General features: G+C 42.8%; 3 protein-coding genes across 3 annotated transcripts; 1 reads left to right on the plus strand and 2 right to left on the minus strand.

Moving 5' to 3' along the window:
• Positions 1–147: 147 nt before the first annotated feature.
• On the minus strand, positions 148–1,532 carry F5Y00DRAFT_184189 (acyltransferase family-domain-containing protein). The gene is made up of 2 exons (XM_048005051.1): positions 902–1,532; positions 148–843 (listed from the first exon to the last, which is right to left on the minus strand). The coding sequence occupies exons 1-2, from the start codon at positions 1,410–1,412 to the stop codon at positions 200–202; spliced, it is 1,155 nt and encodes a 384-aa protein (XP_047860980.1). The 5' UTR covers positions 1,413–1,532; the 3' UTR covers positions 148–199.
• Positions 1,533–9,386: 7,854 nt separating this feature from the next.
• On the plus strand, positions 9,387–10,660 carry F5Y00DRAFT_247490 (alpha/beta-hydrolase). Its single transcript, XM_048009280.1, has one exon. The coding sequence runs from the start codon at positions 9,521–9,523 to the stop codon at positions 10,448–10,450; it is 930 nt and encodes a 309-aa protein (XP_047860981.1). The 5' UTR covers positions 9,387–9,520; the 3' UTR covers positions 10,451–10,660.
• Positions 10,661–12,290: 1,630 nt separating this feature from the next.
• Positions 12,291–13,201, minus strand: F5Y00DRAFT_184221 (uncharacterized protein). Its single transcript, XM_048005052.1, has 3 exons — positions 13,184–13,201; positions 12,747–13,108; positions 12,291–12,674 (listed from the first exon to the last, which is right to left on the minus strand). The coding sequence occupies exons 2-3, from the start codon at positions 12,931–12,933 to the stop codon at positions 12,529–12,531; spliced, it is 333 nt and encodes a 110-aa protein (XP_047860982.1). The 5' UTR covers positions 12,934–13,108; positions 13,184–13,201; the 3' UTR covers positions 12,291–12,528.
• Between the last annotated feature and the right edge of the window lie 1,118 nt (positions 13,202–14,319).

Genomic DNA, 14,319 nt, shown 5'->3' on the forward strand with positions numbered 1-14,319 from the left:
TAGCAAGGGTCTGGCGAAAAGTATTGAACATTGTCGGTATCGACAAATGCATTCCCTCCAATGTAAATATCGATTTGCAAACCAGGGATTATTGAATGGCGTTGCTCATAGCATTGCCTCTCCGATGTCCCGTTTGTGGTCTTGGCCGTCTGGAGCTGTCGCAATAATTACGCTTCTCGGGACGATCAATACCGCGTATCTATTGCGGTAAGAGAACACCCTTCTCGTCGCGTGCCAACATAACTTTGCCCACAATCTTCTCAGTCAGAGTCGCACACCAAGGGTCGACATAGCCTGTCCAAAGCATCGCGGCACCGTAGTTCAAAGGGATCCAGAATGGCAGGGCGATTATAAGACGCCACCCGCTGGGGAACATGAGCGTGCCGTGAATTGTTTCGCCCTTGTCGTTGGTAATTGGTGGGGGCACGTGGATTCCGTAAACCATCCAGCAAAGGACACTGCGAAGAAGAGGACCGTGTAAAAGATAAACAGCGAAAGACTGCTTGCCAAACCAGAGCAAATATTTGCTTGACATGATATCACGTAGAGCTGGGCTGAAATGTAAACCCAAGGTAATCAATTCTAAGCCAATTCCGGAAGCAAATCGAGGGAAATCGGGGTCCTTGGGAAGGATGCGCTTCAAAACTTCGAATTGGTAGCGTGACCAGGCAGCCCATTCCGGGTGTCCTTCAGGATACGAGGCAACGTAGAGACCTAAAAACAAGAAGATCGCGGCCAAAACTTGCGAGACTCTTGGTCGGCGAGAAAGCCATTCGGTAGCAGGAGGATGGTTTTGCAAGTCGCAGAGGAATACACCCCAGAAAAACTGCATTCCAAAAGCCGCTGCGATATTCATTAGCTTTGAAGCAAAGAGTCAGGAAATTGAGAATTGAGAACGTACAGTCGGATGCCATCCAGAAATAGGCATACATCATCAAACTCAAGACCATTCTGAACTGAGGTCGAATATAGGCCGTGGCAACAATAAAAGTATAAACTTCCATGCTTCCCTTTAGCAATGGCAATAATGTCCATTGATTGCCGTCGTACGCGTTCCGACCTCTTGTCCAAGTCGAAATGATGTTCTCGATCAAATGTTTAACTGACAGGAATACGTTCGCTTGGCGATCGGGTGCGGTCTTACCACACCACCAACAGTCACTCTGCTTTGCGACCAAAAACATTCCAAGATTCGCCATTATCCAAATGATGACAGTTGCGAGACCACAGGGTATAACCAATCGAGGAACACGGCGGAGGGCGGACTTGGCGATAGATGTGAAGGCGGCATCTTGGTTATTCTGTCGGTACAATTTAATAGGCTTAAGGGCACAGACATAGCCAGTAACAAAAGCAAAAATAGTGACACCGATACGGCCCTGAACTAGGATTCGCAGGAAAGGTAGTTGCATAGGCCGTGGTGCTGCGCCGTTATGAGAAGCTGGGAGAAAAAGGTCGCCATCGAAAGCTCTAGCGATATGAGTCAAAACCACTAGAGTGGATGCGAAGCCTCGAAGACCCTATTGAACAGATAGTATTGTTAGCTTAGGTACGCAGAACGATTGAAGTTAGAGTTCGCATTTTCCATCTCGTCCCATGCTTAGTTTAAACCATGATTCCAATCCGGCGCGATGTCAACCATCCGAAGATTCCGTCTCTACGCGGGCCGATGCCTCTTTCAGCCAAAGTTCCGAACTTTATCGCGACTTTGAAGGTTCAAAATGTTTTGAAGCCATGTTCGATCGATATCCAGTCTCGTCGCCGGTCACATTCCCATTCACGAAGTAAATAAACTGGTTAACTTACATCGACCCATTTGACATTTCCTTCTCTACCAATAGCCATTGTGACGGGTTGTCGCGAAATCGCAAGGTTAGGTTATGATTCCTTCGCTGTCATGCCTTGATGGAAGGGTCTTGAGTTGGGTATTAGTGTAGCCGGGAAACTGATGTCGGAAGTAACCAACACCTTATCGGGTTTGCGAATCTTGTTTCCAAGGTATTGCCGTGCCCGAATGCACCACCTAGTTAAGTAGGCGGTTGAACGAGGGGGAACGAGCGAAGCTGGAATGTTACGGTTCGGGTCTGTTGTGTTTTCCGGACGCGCGCAGCACAAGAGAAAAGCGGGACCGGATTCGCTAATATGCGTCTTGTATGTGTCTTGTCTTGGAGAGAGGCTGATTAACAACCGGTGGCGACAAGCGAATCTGGAGATGGATGTTTTAAGGATAAGCTCGTAAGGCTCGGCTCGTAGGGCCAACCGTCTCGACAATAAGTAGGGATAATATTATATTGATATTATTCGCCCATGCGCAAGCATATAGATATATGCATACACAACGCTTAGTTAGTTAATTCCCTTTTACAGGTTAAAGCAGGGCGGATGGATTATTAAATGCGTGGTAAGAAAAAAGAAAGAACAAGAAGGACAGGATTAGAGGTCAGTTCCCACACACTTAAAGATACGGCAAGAGGCGCAAAAAAGGAAGAGAGAGAAAAGGGAAGTTGAAGGATTTTTTAAGAGGGAAGATATAATAAGGGGTGGATGATTGAGACTTGGCAAACAGGATCGATGTGATTTGATCGATGTACGGATTATGGATCTCCCCATATAGTCAAGGTAGACGGCGTCTTGGCGAGAATTGGAGGAGGGAAGACGCTTCATGTACTTTGCGGAGCGAAGCAACGTGACTTCAACTTTGTCCTAACAAACTCCACCAATTCAGCCTCTTTTTAATCAGGTACATCAGGTACATTGGGCTACCCAGTGTATGTACATTGGCAGGGGCAGTGACGAAATTGGGGTTTAATGGGTAATGGGGTTAAGTCAGGTGGGTTGGTTACGTAGTTGCGTGGTTTCGTGGTTTTGTAGATTCCCCTTATGCGTTTGGCAACTTCCTAACACGTTTGTCGCTGTTAAAACCATTTGGTCATTTTTCTTTTTCTCTTTATTTACTTATCGTCCGTTGGTAAAGTTAAGTACCTTCTAACGTGACCTAACGTAACCACTATAAAAACTAATATTCTAGGCATATTACAGAATTATTCAGCTTCCCTAAGTGGTCAAGCAAAGGATATATCCTGGCTACCTAAAGCTAAATACGGCAACGTTTAGTGTAGATTGACTTTAATTCAGTGGGGGGCTTTAATGCCGTAGGTCATGACATGTACATAGAGGCGGTACCTACCCGATGCTAGGAATCCCTCGGCTTCCCTTTTGTAAGAAGATGCACAGGCAAGTACCACAAAATAGAGGATTATGATTGGACAAGGATGTTTTGTTCTCGAATAAATAGACAAGATGTAGCCTAATAATAACTCGAATTACCATAGTGTAGTACATTACACTAGGTACCACATAGTACACGTTTTATGAACTGCATAATCAATTACGACTTCTCTGCTTCGTTTTACAAACTTACAACTTTCCCTCCCCCACACGCGGCTTAACTTGAAGTCTCAATGCGATAACTTCAAACTTGCTGAAGATATCAGATGTTCACCGACGTAGAAAAAAGCTTCTTTTGCTATTCCCAATGCCCCGGATAATCGGCATCGACAAGAGTCTTGGCTTTTCTTACTACTTGTCAAGCGCTTCTTCCAAGAGACTTGGCAATGCGACCAAACAGTTCTTGGCTTTCTTATCCTATACTTGGTCCACACGTTGAAAAACGCCTGAAAACGCTGTTGATTACACGGGATGTGGATGTACTGTCTCATTCCCAAGTCTATTCTAAGAGATGCAAACCCGCGCCACACGTTTCCAATCCCCTTGTCTAATAACTGACAGTCTTCCCTTCTTTCTCCATGCGGCCTGACGACAAATGAGTCTGACGTGCGCCTATGTATGTTACCCTTCCCGTTCGGATTTTTTGTGCCGTCGTATCAGCCGCCTCCGCTTTATCAAATTCGACCCAATTCATGTTATAGCTCATGTTATAGCCAAGACTTTTTGAATTCCTAGTTTCCAGTAATCCTCGTTTCCGAGAAAACAAAAGCAGCTCATCCGGTATCAGGCTGCGATCCCGTCTCCCAGCCGGCTTGCCGTGGTTGGAGGGGTTTAAGAAGATCACGATTTTGTTTTTACCACCTGCCGCAGTTTGCCAGCATCATCCTGCAGCCAATAAGGTTGCAAACACATTGATTCTTTTGCTGATCAGCATGGCGAATAACCTGTCCTAATCCCATATAGGCATATCTATATTATAACTTCTCTTCTATTCAAGCTTATCTACCAGTCTACCTACTTAAGATCTTCTTAATTTTGGATACCCAGTGTTTCACGTTTGGATCCCGTACTTTCGGACCTATACAGATGCCAATATGTACATATGTACGCGCTGGCAGTTTGAAAAGGAATGGAAGAAAATAACAACTACATTACCTATGCTAACCGAAATCCTGCTTCCTTGCTTCAACTAATGACGGAAACATAAACCTTCACCGACCCTGCTAGTGGTCTTGGCATCGTTTGTCAATCAGTCAATGCGGCGACATAACAATGCGGGCGCCAACCAAAATTCAAGCGAATTATCATCATTAAGGTAATCGCTAATATCCACGTGCGGCGACTCCGCAAAAGCACCAAGCAACGAGCCATTAAAGAAAATGATTTAGACAAAGGGCGAGACCTTTCTCTCAAGATTGGTGCGAAAGACGGTTGCTGATTGCGGCGCATAACATTCCCCAAATGGAATTGTTTAATTGCTAGCCTAATACGCCGGTTTGAATGCTGACGCGGCTTCAATCTCCCCTGAACGTTCTACGATGTAAGTAGTATGCAGTATATTAATAAAGCCCCTATTTTGAGATCTACACTAAATATCTTAGTTCTTACATGCTTCTCGGTTAACAACTGTATCAAATATAACTATTCACCCCGCCGGATTAGAAAATTTTTGATTTAACGTGTAGCCAAGTTCGAACTGAGACGCCGAGGCCCGGATTCTCCTGACCCGGGAACTTGAGCTGCTCCGAAAATCCCGTATCAGACGTTTAGGTAGTATTCGATTCGGCTTCGGCACATGAAAGAATAATCGATGTGGACTTCGATCAGCACTGCGGCAATAGTAGGTAGTATCCAGTAGATAGTGTATGGTCATGAGAAATGAAAGTGGCGATTTACGAGCAGGCGTAGCTGAATAACACCGATTATTTCTCGATATCGCGTATTCATATCAAATAAGACGTGCCGCCAAGGCCAAGAAATGAGAAAAAGACTATTTGCAGCAATTACAGCCTGCAGGATTCGGCTAAGACGGTATCGGCTTGCAGGCGCTTGCGGCTCATCACATGTTCTAATTTTATGGATTCTAGATATTCGCTTAGAGACGCCGTGTCCAGTGAGGGGATATGTTTTCGACTCCCTTTCATCGCGGTGCCCGATCTTGGGATCATACATTATCTACGATCTACGTGACTAGGAGTGTTTCTATTCCGTATGTGAACTTGAATATCAACCCCAGATGCGACCCGAGCGTCAATTTCTCTTGAAACGTCTTTTAAACAACGGAATTGGATTTAACCTACTCATTATTAATCAACTAAGATTTTCCTAATTAATTTCCATTTTTATAAATCCTGTACAGAGCCGCATAGCCTACCTAACCAGGCCCGGCTACTTGGATTTAGAAGAATTGACCGCTAAATCCGATTGTCAGCTCTCCTCGTGTATGGCGTCTAATTTTATCCCGGTTAGAAAAACGTAGCATCGAGCACTTCCGATGACGCGGCAGCTCTCATTAATAGGGTGAGCACCCCCAGGCCGCGTTTCTCCTGACAAAACCTGGGGTCTCACCCACGCCAGAACGCGAATAGGGTCAGCATGTCAGCATTCTGTCCCGAATAGTTTCAATGATGCGATTGAGCCTGGTTAACGGTTACGACGACCTCGTTTCGACTTACGAATGTATACCCGAGTATGCAGGTTATGACAACCGTAACACGGTATGCACCACGGAGTATGGTCTCACCCGCAAAGACTCTTAATTCTCATTGGGTCCCGACTTGTTCTGACACTTCTAGTTCGTATAATTGCCTGGGGTAGGTAGGTCCTTGACCACATCGTTTACAATATGGGGGGTTTGAGGTTTACGTTCCTAACTCACCGCTCCCGCTCACACGTACGGCATACTCTACATTATTATTCCATTCTAACACTACCGACTTATCGTAGATCCATGGCTCCCGTCGCTCTAGCCATAACGATATGGTCATATACCATATATTAAACACGTGTATCTGGGCGGTGGTATGCAGCGATCTAGATTTCTTCTTTGGAAGCGAACTGGATTCTATTTAGGCGCAATGATATTCACGGGTTAGGCAAAGATACTTCGTAGGTAACATCTTATCGAGGCCTAGAACTATCGTTTAACCGGGTAGGTTCTTACTTATTAAGGATAATCAAGAAGAATCGGCTTCTGGGATTAGTTAAAGAAGATAACGAGCCTCTTCATGAGTAACTGTTTGGAATACGTCGTTAGTAAAACTCCCGTCATTCCTATCCCCGTACACAACAGTCCAGATTAAGGTACGTGAGTAAGTGTAAAAGGCCTTTCAGCGTAGAAGATGTACGCCCAACCGAGTAAAGCTTCACGACCCCATATCCTTCTCGAATCGATCTTATAAATAAATAGAAGATGTCCACGTTGAGTTACTTTAATACCATCCAAAGACGTGGCTACCTTTGCCTACTGCCCGTATCAAATCGAGGATTACCGAGAGCATCGGATTGACTAGGTACCTATCTAGGTGAGCAGCGTCACTGAATATACGAGGTTAGGCTCGACTGTGTCTGCCGTACCGGCTGAGAGTTACTGACGCAGTTGTTATCGTCGTGCCATCCAATAATAGATGGCATCTCTTTCCCCACCAGACTACACCAGAATTTGCCCTCGGGCGGTCCCGATATAGTGTAGGGATACGATATCTCACTCACTCTTCCCCTTTAATGGATGTAGGTCCCGGGCTTTTACGCTATCTGAGCTATGGTTCCAGCTGAACGACGATATACATTTTTATATACGGTATGTTAACTCGATACGTCAATTGCATGAGAGAGGAGGGATCTCGAATATACGTATTCTTTGCCAAGATGTTATGTGCCATATCTAGAAGCAAGCCCCTGGCTACTCATTTCAGCAGTCGGGATTTCCGGATAGGGGTACATAACGCGATAGTCATAAACTGAAGAAGGACACTAGTGTTAATTCCACACGTGGTAGTTCTTGGCTTCTTGAGACGATATGCATACCCTATATGCTACCTAGACTAGGTTACGAGAGGGGAAGTATACGATAGGTCACGCTGTCTAACCTATTATGGATAAATAACTTTGTAGAAACGACTGCAGCGAATGCACAATATGTGATCTTAGTCTGGGTACCTGCATTGGAACTAGGTTAGGTGGTTATACAGTCCAGTATCCCCAGATTTCCAACTTCCAAAACTAAGGGATAAGCTACGTTGGTCACTACACGTTCCCGACGTCTTTCTTTTTCTTTTTCTACATAAGGTTAGTTTCCTTTTTATGTTTTAATAATAACACACACACATACATGTTCATATCAATACGTTTAACTAGTTGTAAATTAAATGAAACTATGGTAAAAGCTGGGTTGGGTAAAATATTAATTATTAGCGCTAAGAGATGCCCATAGACTATCTAGCAGTGTATGATTGACGTATTAAGACGAAAGAGATAGGTCCTCGATAAGCAAAAATCCTAATACGGTCATTAGAGACCACAAGTACCACGTGGAACTACTGGATTAGCCATCTGTGTCTTCGGCCTAATGCCTATGCGTACGGTCCTAACATCCATACTGGCCCTGGGGTGCATGGATCCATGTTGGCCACCAAATCTTCGTATATCCGGTGGCGTTTCTCTTTACTACCACAAAGCTTTCGATCATTGTGGAAAGTGTATGGTTAGGGTGTATTCCTGGGAAGGGGTAACAAGTTTCCAAGGCCGTGGAAATATTGCCGCTGACACTCTGGGTTACGGCCTGGTCCTCGGGGTCTCCGGGATACTCCTCGGCAAGAATGATTACAAGATACAATACCGAAACAGGACCGACTTTCCCGGGGAAATATCCGATGTCGTCAATGTGTTGGACTTTGCTCCCTAGGTATTCCTTGACCTTGTTCCTGTTTGTCCTGAAGTAGGCTTCGACAACATCGCCGTCGAGAAACTCTAGTTCTAGCGCCATAGCGGGATAATTCGTACGTTGATTTTTGTTGTTGTTGTTGTTGTTGTTGTTGTTGTTGTTGTTGTTGTTGTTGTTGTTGTTGTTGTTGTTGTTGTTGTTGTTGTTGTATGTGGATGTCTAATCCTGTATTAACGGAGAGCTTCGATACTGGCTAAAGTGTGCCTAGGAGGGAAAGTTATCTGGATAGTGTTATTTTATAATAAATTGTTGGTCGTACTTTTGTAAGACGAAACGCTGTATTTGATGTTAGTAGGATAATCAATGTGCTATGACTGACTATTGGCTAGAGTAGTGTATTAATGTTATCTGAGCTGGCACCTGTGTAGTGGTATCTTCGATTATCAAGTGAGTTTCTGGAAGTATAATATGTACCAGTTATCTAACAATCGTATAGTCCTGTGATGGATTGAAACTGTACCTGAATACCTAAGATTCACTTTCCACGTTCGAGGAATATTGTTCACAGTTGTAAGCTTATCAAACGCTAGCTCGACAGGCAAATGTGGCAATGCACCAGACTCGTATTTATAACTAAAGGGTTAACTTATATATACATGTGTACAATGTATTTGCGTGTTTGCGTCTTTGTAAGGTTGGCACCGTCATTGGCTTTTGATATGTACGTCCGGGCTTTATAGAAAATTTACTAAAGCCAATTTCTTGGACAACACTAAACAAGTTCTTTGTTAGATTCATTAACTATAAGAAATTGTCCAATGATTTTATCCGTGCGACTTGATCTGAAAGAAATAATACCAACGAAACTGAGTTTCACATGTTTGACCTTAAACTCTTGCTTACCTAGATATATAGGAGATATTGAGTGTAGGAGTTAATATAACTCGTGCCAATTAGAGGTTTCCTTAGTTTTACATCAGTGTTTTACATTATATATATGGTTCTTGAGTTACTGGTGGCTTAATTCAGGGTTATTTGGTATGGCTCGTAGTACAACGACGTTCTTAGGAGCAATCTTAGAAGTCTATTTAAGAGGGAAGAGGTATAGGTTTCATGTCATCTACGGCTGAACTGACTGAGTGGTGTTAACTGACCCTGAAAGCCCCACTACTCGCGGTGTGTCAACTTTTATTGGAGATCCTTAACGGGTCGCTTGCTGGAAGGATTGCTGCCTGGCTGCGGGGGTCGTCTCATTTGTCGCTGCGGCGAGAAACATTACATGTTGTTTACTCAATTTGGTGCGGCTCATGTGTATCTCGCCGAAATCTACGACAATTTCTTATATGGTGACTGAAGACTTGTAATAATACCTACGCCTAAAATATTGGATTCGCGCCGTTGTTATCTAATATGATGGAGATGTCCGAGGAGCTCTTTGTTTCCTTGCCGAAGGGCTGTAAGATCTGTTATCGGACACTCGGCAACCCGTCAGACCCGGCCATGATCATCAATTCGGGATATGGAATGTCTATGACACAAACGCCTGATGCGTTTGTCCGATTGCTTAATCCACCGGACCATCCTCACTTCATCGTCCAATTCGATTACCGGGATACTGGCCGTTCGACGTCTTTCCCCGAGCCACCTTACGGAGAACGTGCCTACACGTTCGATGATATGGTAGACGATATTGTAGGCCTTATAAACCATCTAAAGCTTAAGCGTGTGCATGTAATAGGCACTAGCATGGGCGGACCAATTTCCTGGCTAACAGCTGGCCGGCTACCCGAAATCGTTGAGAGTCTGGCTCTCATATTCACGAGCCCGGTAGGGCGAATACAGAATGAGACGGACAACTTGCCGTCGCTGCAAATGGAGGGACACTACACACTCACCGATGCGTTCGACCCACCCACGGATAGGGATGATCACGAGGGCTGGATCAAAACATATGCGACGATGTCTCTCGCCATGGCAACGAAACCGCCTACCGAAGAAGAGAGGGCTGATGCGAGACGCATGTCCGAGATTACGTACTATCGTGAGCGGGAGACCGGGACGATGTGGAGTAAGACGAATCACTCAGATGCGGCGGGCGTGAGATGGCCTAGGGAGGCGCTTAAGCTTGTTAAATGCCCGACCGTCGTTATCCACGGGGCTAAGGATCAGCTGTTCTCGGTGGAACACGCAAAGGCTCTGAGGGATGGCGTGGAGGGAGCAACGTTGGTGATTATTGACGATTGCGGGCACGAGTTACCGCACCGGGCTCTGAAGCCCGTGACGGACGCGATCCTTGCCAACGCGAAGAAGGGAGAACAGGTGAAGACGGCTGGGAAGTAATATGAACTATATAGCAGTTACTTGACTAGTATTGTGGCCTTTATGCGTCGCTCTCCCGCGACATATGCATGCAATACTGAATGGGTAGTAGCAGATTAGGAGAGGAATGATGATAAAAAGGGGGACAGACGACAAGTCAAAACGAGGGATGGGCTATCCAGGGTTACAAGCATTTCAATGGATCTATAAGAGTAAAATACCAGACGTAATGATGGTGCAGAGGGTGATGTATATTGTGAAAGAAACTATGTCTTCATAATTTCTAATTAATGACCCGACAGACGCCGGAGCCTTCGGCCAATATTGGGCGCCCTTTGCCATACTGCTCAATACTAATATCTGCCTCCTCTACCCCTCAGGGCCTGCTCTCCCTCCAGTTATCCTTACGTGAAGGATGGAACCCCCCCATAGTCACTGGTTGGCGGGACAAGTCCCGCAGGCCACTTCAATTTAGCGTATTTGTAGGGCAAATCAGTCTTCTCCTGTACGATGGCTAAGTCAAACAGGTCGCTCAACCTGTCGTAGGGGCCATCGCAGACGTCGCACGTTTTTACTACATTCTTTATATCTTCAACAATCCTCCCGATGCTGTCGGAGTCACATGAGGAACGAACCACAACACAGAGGTATGGTATCTGGCCTTCGGAAGTAAAGAACTTGGCTCCTTTGACGAATCCGACGTTGCAAAAGGAGCGTTGGAGTAGGGAACCTCTATCCGCCCAGAATTCTACGGCCTTTTCATATTTGGTCGGCATCTTGGTATCAGGTGGGTTTGCTGTAGGCAGTGGTTTGGAAATCGGTAGGTGGGAATGGGGTTGGTAAAGAAATGTTGGTAGAGTTTAACAGGGAAAGGAAAGCAAGAAAACGCTTTATATAAGTGTTGGGTAGGTCCAATTCACATAGAGTCTATATGGACTTACATGTCACGATGATTCATGCGTAGGTGGTGATTCAATGGAATAGGTGATTCAATAGTGAAATGGCGGCTTCAATAGCCCAACAAGTCCCGAGTAAAATACATACATTGTAGCATCTAGTCCTTCTCTAGTTCTGGAGATTCTTAATGATGCTAGCCTTTTAAGCCAACCACTTCCAGATTCCTGTAGGGATGTACGAGTATCTAGCCGAATATATTCATGACTTAGTTACAGTTACACATCGTAGCAGGCGACTAGCTCATAACCATATTCACTACGGATCTTTACTAATCAATCGAATCATAAGAACGGCTCCAAAACTACTTAATTCACATAAATATCATTGAAGCTATTTACTCGAAAGTTCGATATTTCCGAAGCCCCCCGTGAACGTATCACGGGGTTTTAAAACCAAGTATGGACCATCGTGAGCTAAGGTGAAAATATCATATAAACGAAATTCACCTTGTTGGCCCACTCCGACCTGACCAAATTTAACAGGAGCGGCTTCAAAGTCATAAGACCAAAAAGTCTTAGCAAGGGCCAGGCTTAACTTCAAGTACGCCATGGACTTCCCAGAGTATTCACGGGAGCCGATAGAAAAGGCGGCGAAAGCGTCACTTATTGCTTTCCTTGCTGCTATCCCTTCATCCGAATCTATGGGGGTTAACCAGCATACTGGCTCGTATTTGAAAGGATTGGGGAAGTATTTCTGCTAGATAAAGGTTGATAATACATATTCAAATGACTCGAAGGCTTACACTTCTAAAACTGCATCAAGAATACTTCGCAAGAAGTGAATACGAATAATACATTAACTATTAAAGACCTGTTGCTCTCTTCTTCCGGCGCCGAGTATCTCCAGAGTGTTCCTGGTGATGGCGGGGTCAATCTTAAAGCTTCGTTAATGCAAGCTCTAATCTGGCACTGTAGGAATGCTTGTTTTGTTGAATGGTGTAATCTTAATAGCTTGTTTTTGCTGCTGAATGTAAAGTATTGCTAAATTGAATTAAGCTGCGCTTGACAATAGCATTTCGTACTATTCAAGACGAATGAATTCAGATGGTCTCATTATCATACAGACATACACCAGGCAGTGTGCAAGTACAGCATCAAGGGTTTCCCCCAATCCATTTAGATTCTTACACGCTTCCCTTCACCTTACTTATCCTGAGCCTCTTTAGCTGTATCCTTCGCCTTGTCTTTCAACTCTTCGGCTGCGCCCTTTGATTGGCGGCGGATCTCTTCCGCTGTGCCTTTTACCTTGCCTGTGTCTGCTTCGCCTTTTACTTTCGATGCGAGGTTGGCTGTTTAAGAATCGCTAGTTAGCAAGTCTATCACTGCGTTGATAATGTTGATTGGTAGAGTAGGATGCTCACCTCCCACATTGATACCGTCAACCAGTTTGTCCGAGACCTTACGGTCTACGGTTTTTAATGTGTCCTTGGCAGCTTCTGTGACTGATTTTTGTGCTGCGATGCTTGTGCTAAAGTGTCGCGTGGCGGGTACCACGGCAATTCTAGAGGTGGTGGCCAGACGGCGAGCTGTTACTTCGAGGAACGACATGATGACAATGGCTGGTTTGATGCTTGCGCGGGTGGCTTGTTTGTGTTCGGATTGAATGGTTTTTGCTTTGGGATAGTTTTAAGTAGTGTTGCAAATATAGAAGATTGTAGATTTTAGGAGTGAAGTATGAATAGAAAAGTTGTAGAAGATATATAATAACTTGGGCAAACGAGAGCTATAAGAGGGGATTGGCAAAGATGATGGTTAGTGATGTCATAGTTATATTCATGTTACGGTTGACCAGACGTACCACTGTGCCAAAATGAAAAAAATAATCGCGCATTAGATTAAAGTTGGTAAAAGGTCACTTGCCTTAATTTAGAAAATATTAAATGTGTACTTTTAAGCCTTATTACGATAAATATATTGATTTAATTAATATAATTTAAAGGATTAACCAATTAAATTAAAAGATTTAATTTAATTTAATTTAATTTAACTTTTTATTATTACATTTATACATTTAAATAACTTTATAATTTTAATAATTACGACGTTATAATTAATATTATTTAATAATTTTAATTTATACGAAAATAATAATTTAAATTACATTTAAATCGGCTTTTTCGTTATTATATTATAATAAAATTAAATAACGATTATTTAAAAAAAAAAACACGTAATACTTTTTATAAACACTTTTATAATGTTTTTTTAATTAAACTTTAAATAATAATATAATATTTAATATACGTTATATAAACATGTAAATTAAACTATTAATTTCGCATTAATTAAAATTATTAAATAATATTAATTATAATAATTAAATTGTTATTTTTATAAAGTTATTTAAATGTATATAAGTATTAAATTTATATAAACGCATGTATTTAAAGTTAAAAGAAAAAAAAGGAAAAAGTAAAACTTTAACGGGTTACTTTTATCGTTAAATTTAAAATTAATTAATTAAATTTAAAAGATTTAATTATTAATTTAATTTAATTTTAATTATATAATTATTATATTTACATATATATACATTTAAATAACTTTACGATTTTAATAATTATAACATTATAATTAATACCATTTTATAAATTTAATTAATGCGAAAATAATGGTTTAAATTACATGTTTACACGATATATATTAAATATTATATTATTATTAAAATATTTAAAATTTAATTGGAGGCCTCCCCGAGGGGCGGCACAATCCTTAAGTTTACTAATAAGGTCTTATTTTATAAGCTAAGCCAAGCAATTAATTTAATTGGTTAAATCCCGTAAGGCCGCAATGGCCGCTTAACCTCGCCGCGTAAAGGGTCACGGGCGCTCGGCACGTGCTTCGCACGTGCCTCGCACCCGTAACCCCCCGCGCGGCTCGGTAATTATATAAATTATTAATAATTTTAAAAATATAATAAAAATTAATTAAAAA

This window comes from Daldinia vernicosa (genome assembly GCF_022497035.1).
Source record: "Daldinia vernicosa strain CBS 139.73 unplaced genomic scaffold F5Y00scaffold_63, whole genome shotgun sequence".
NCBI classification, from domain to species: Eukaryota; Fungi; Ascomycota; class Sordariomycetes; order Xylariales; family Hypoxylaceae; genus Daldinia; species Daldinia vernicosa.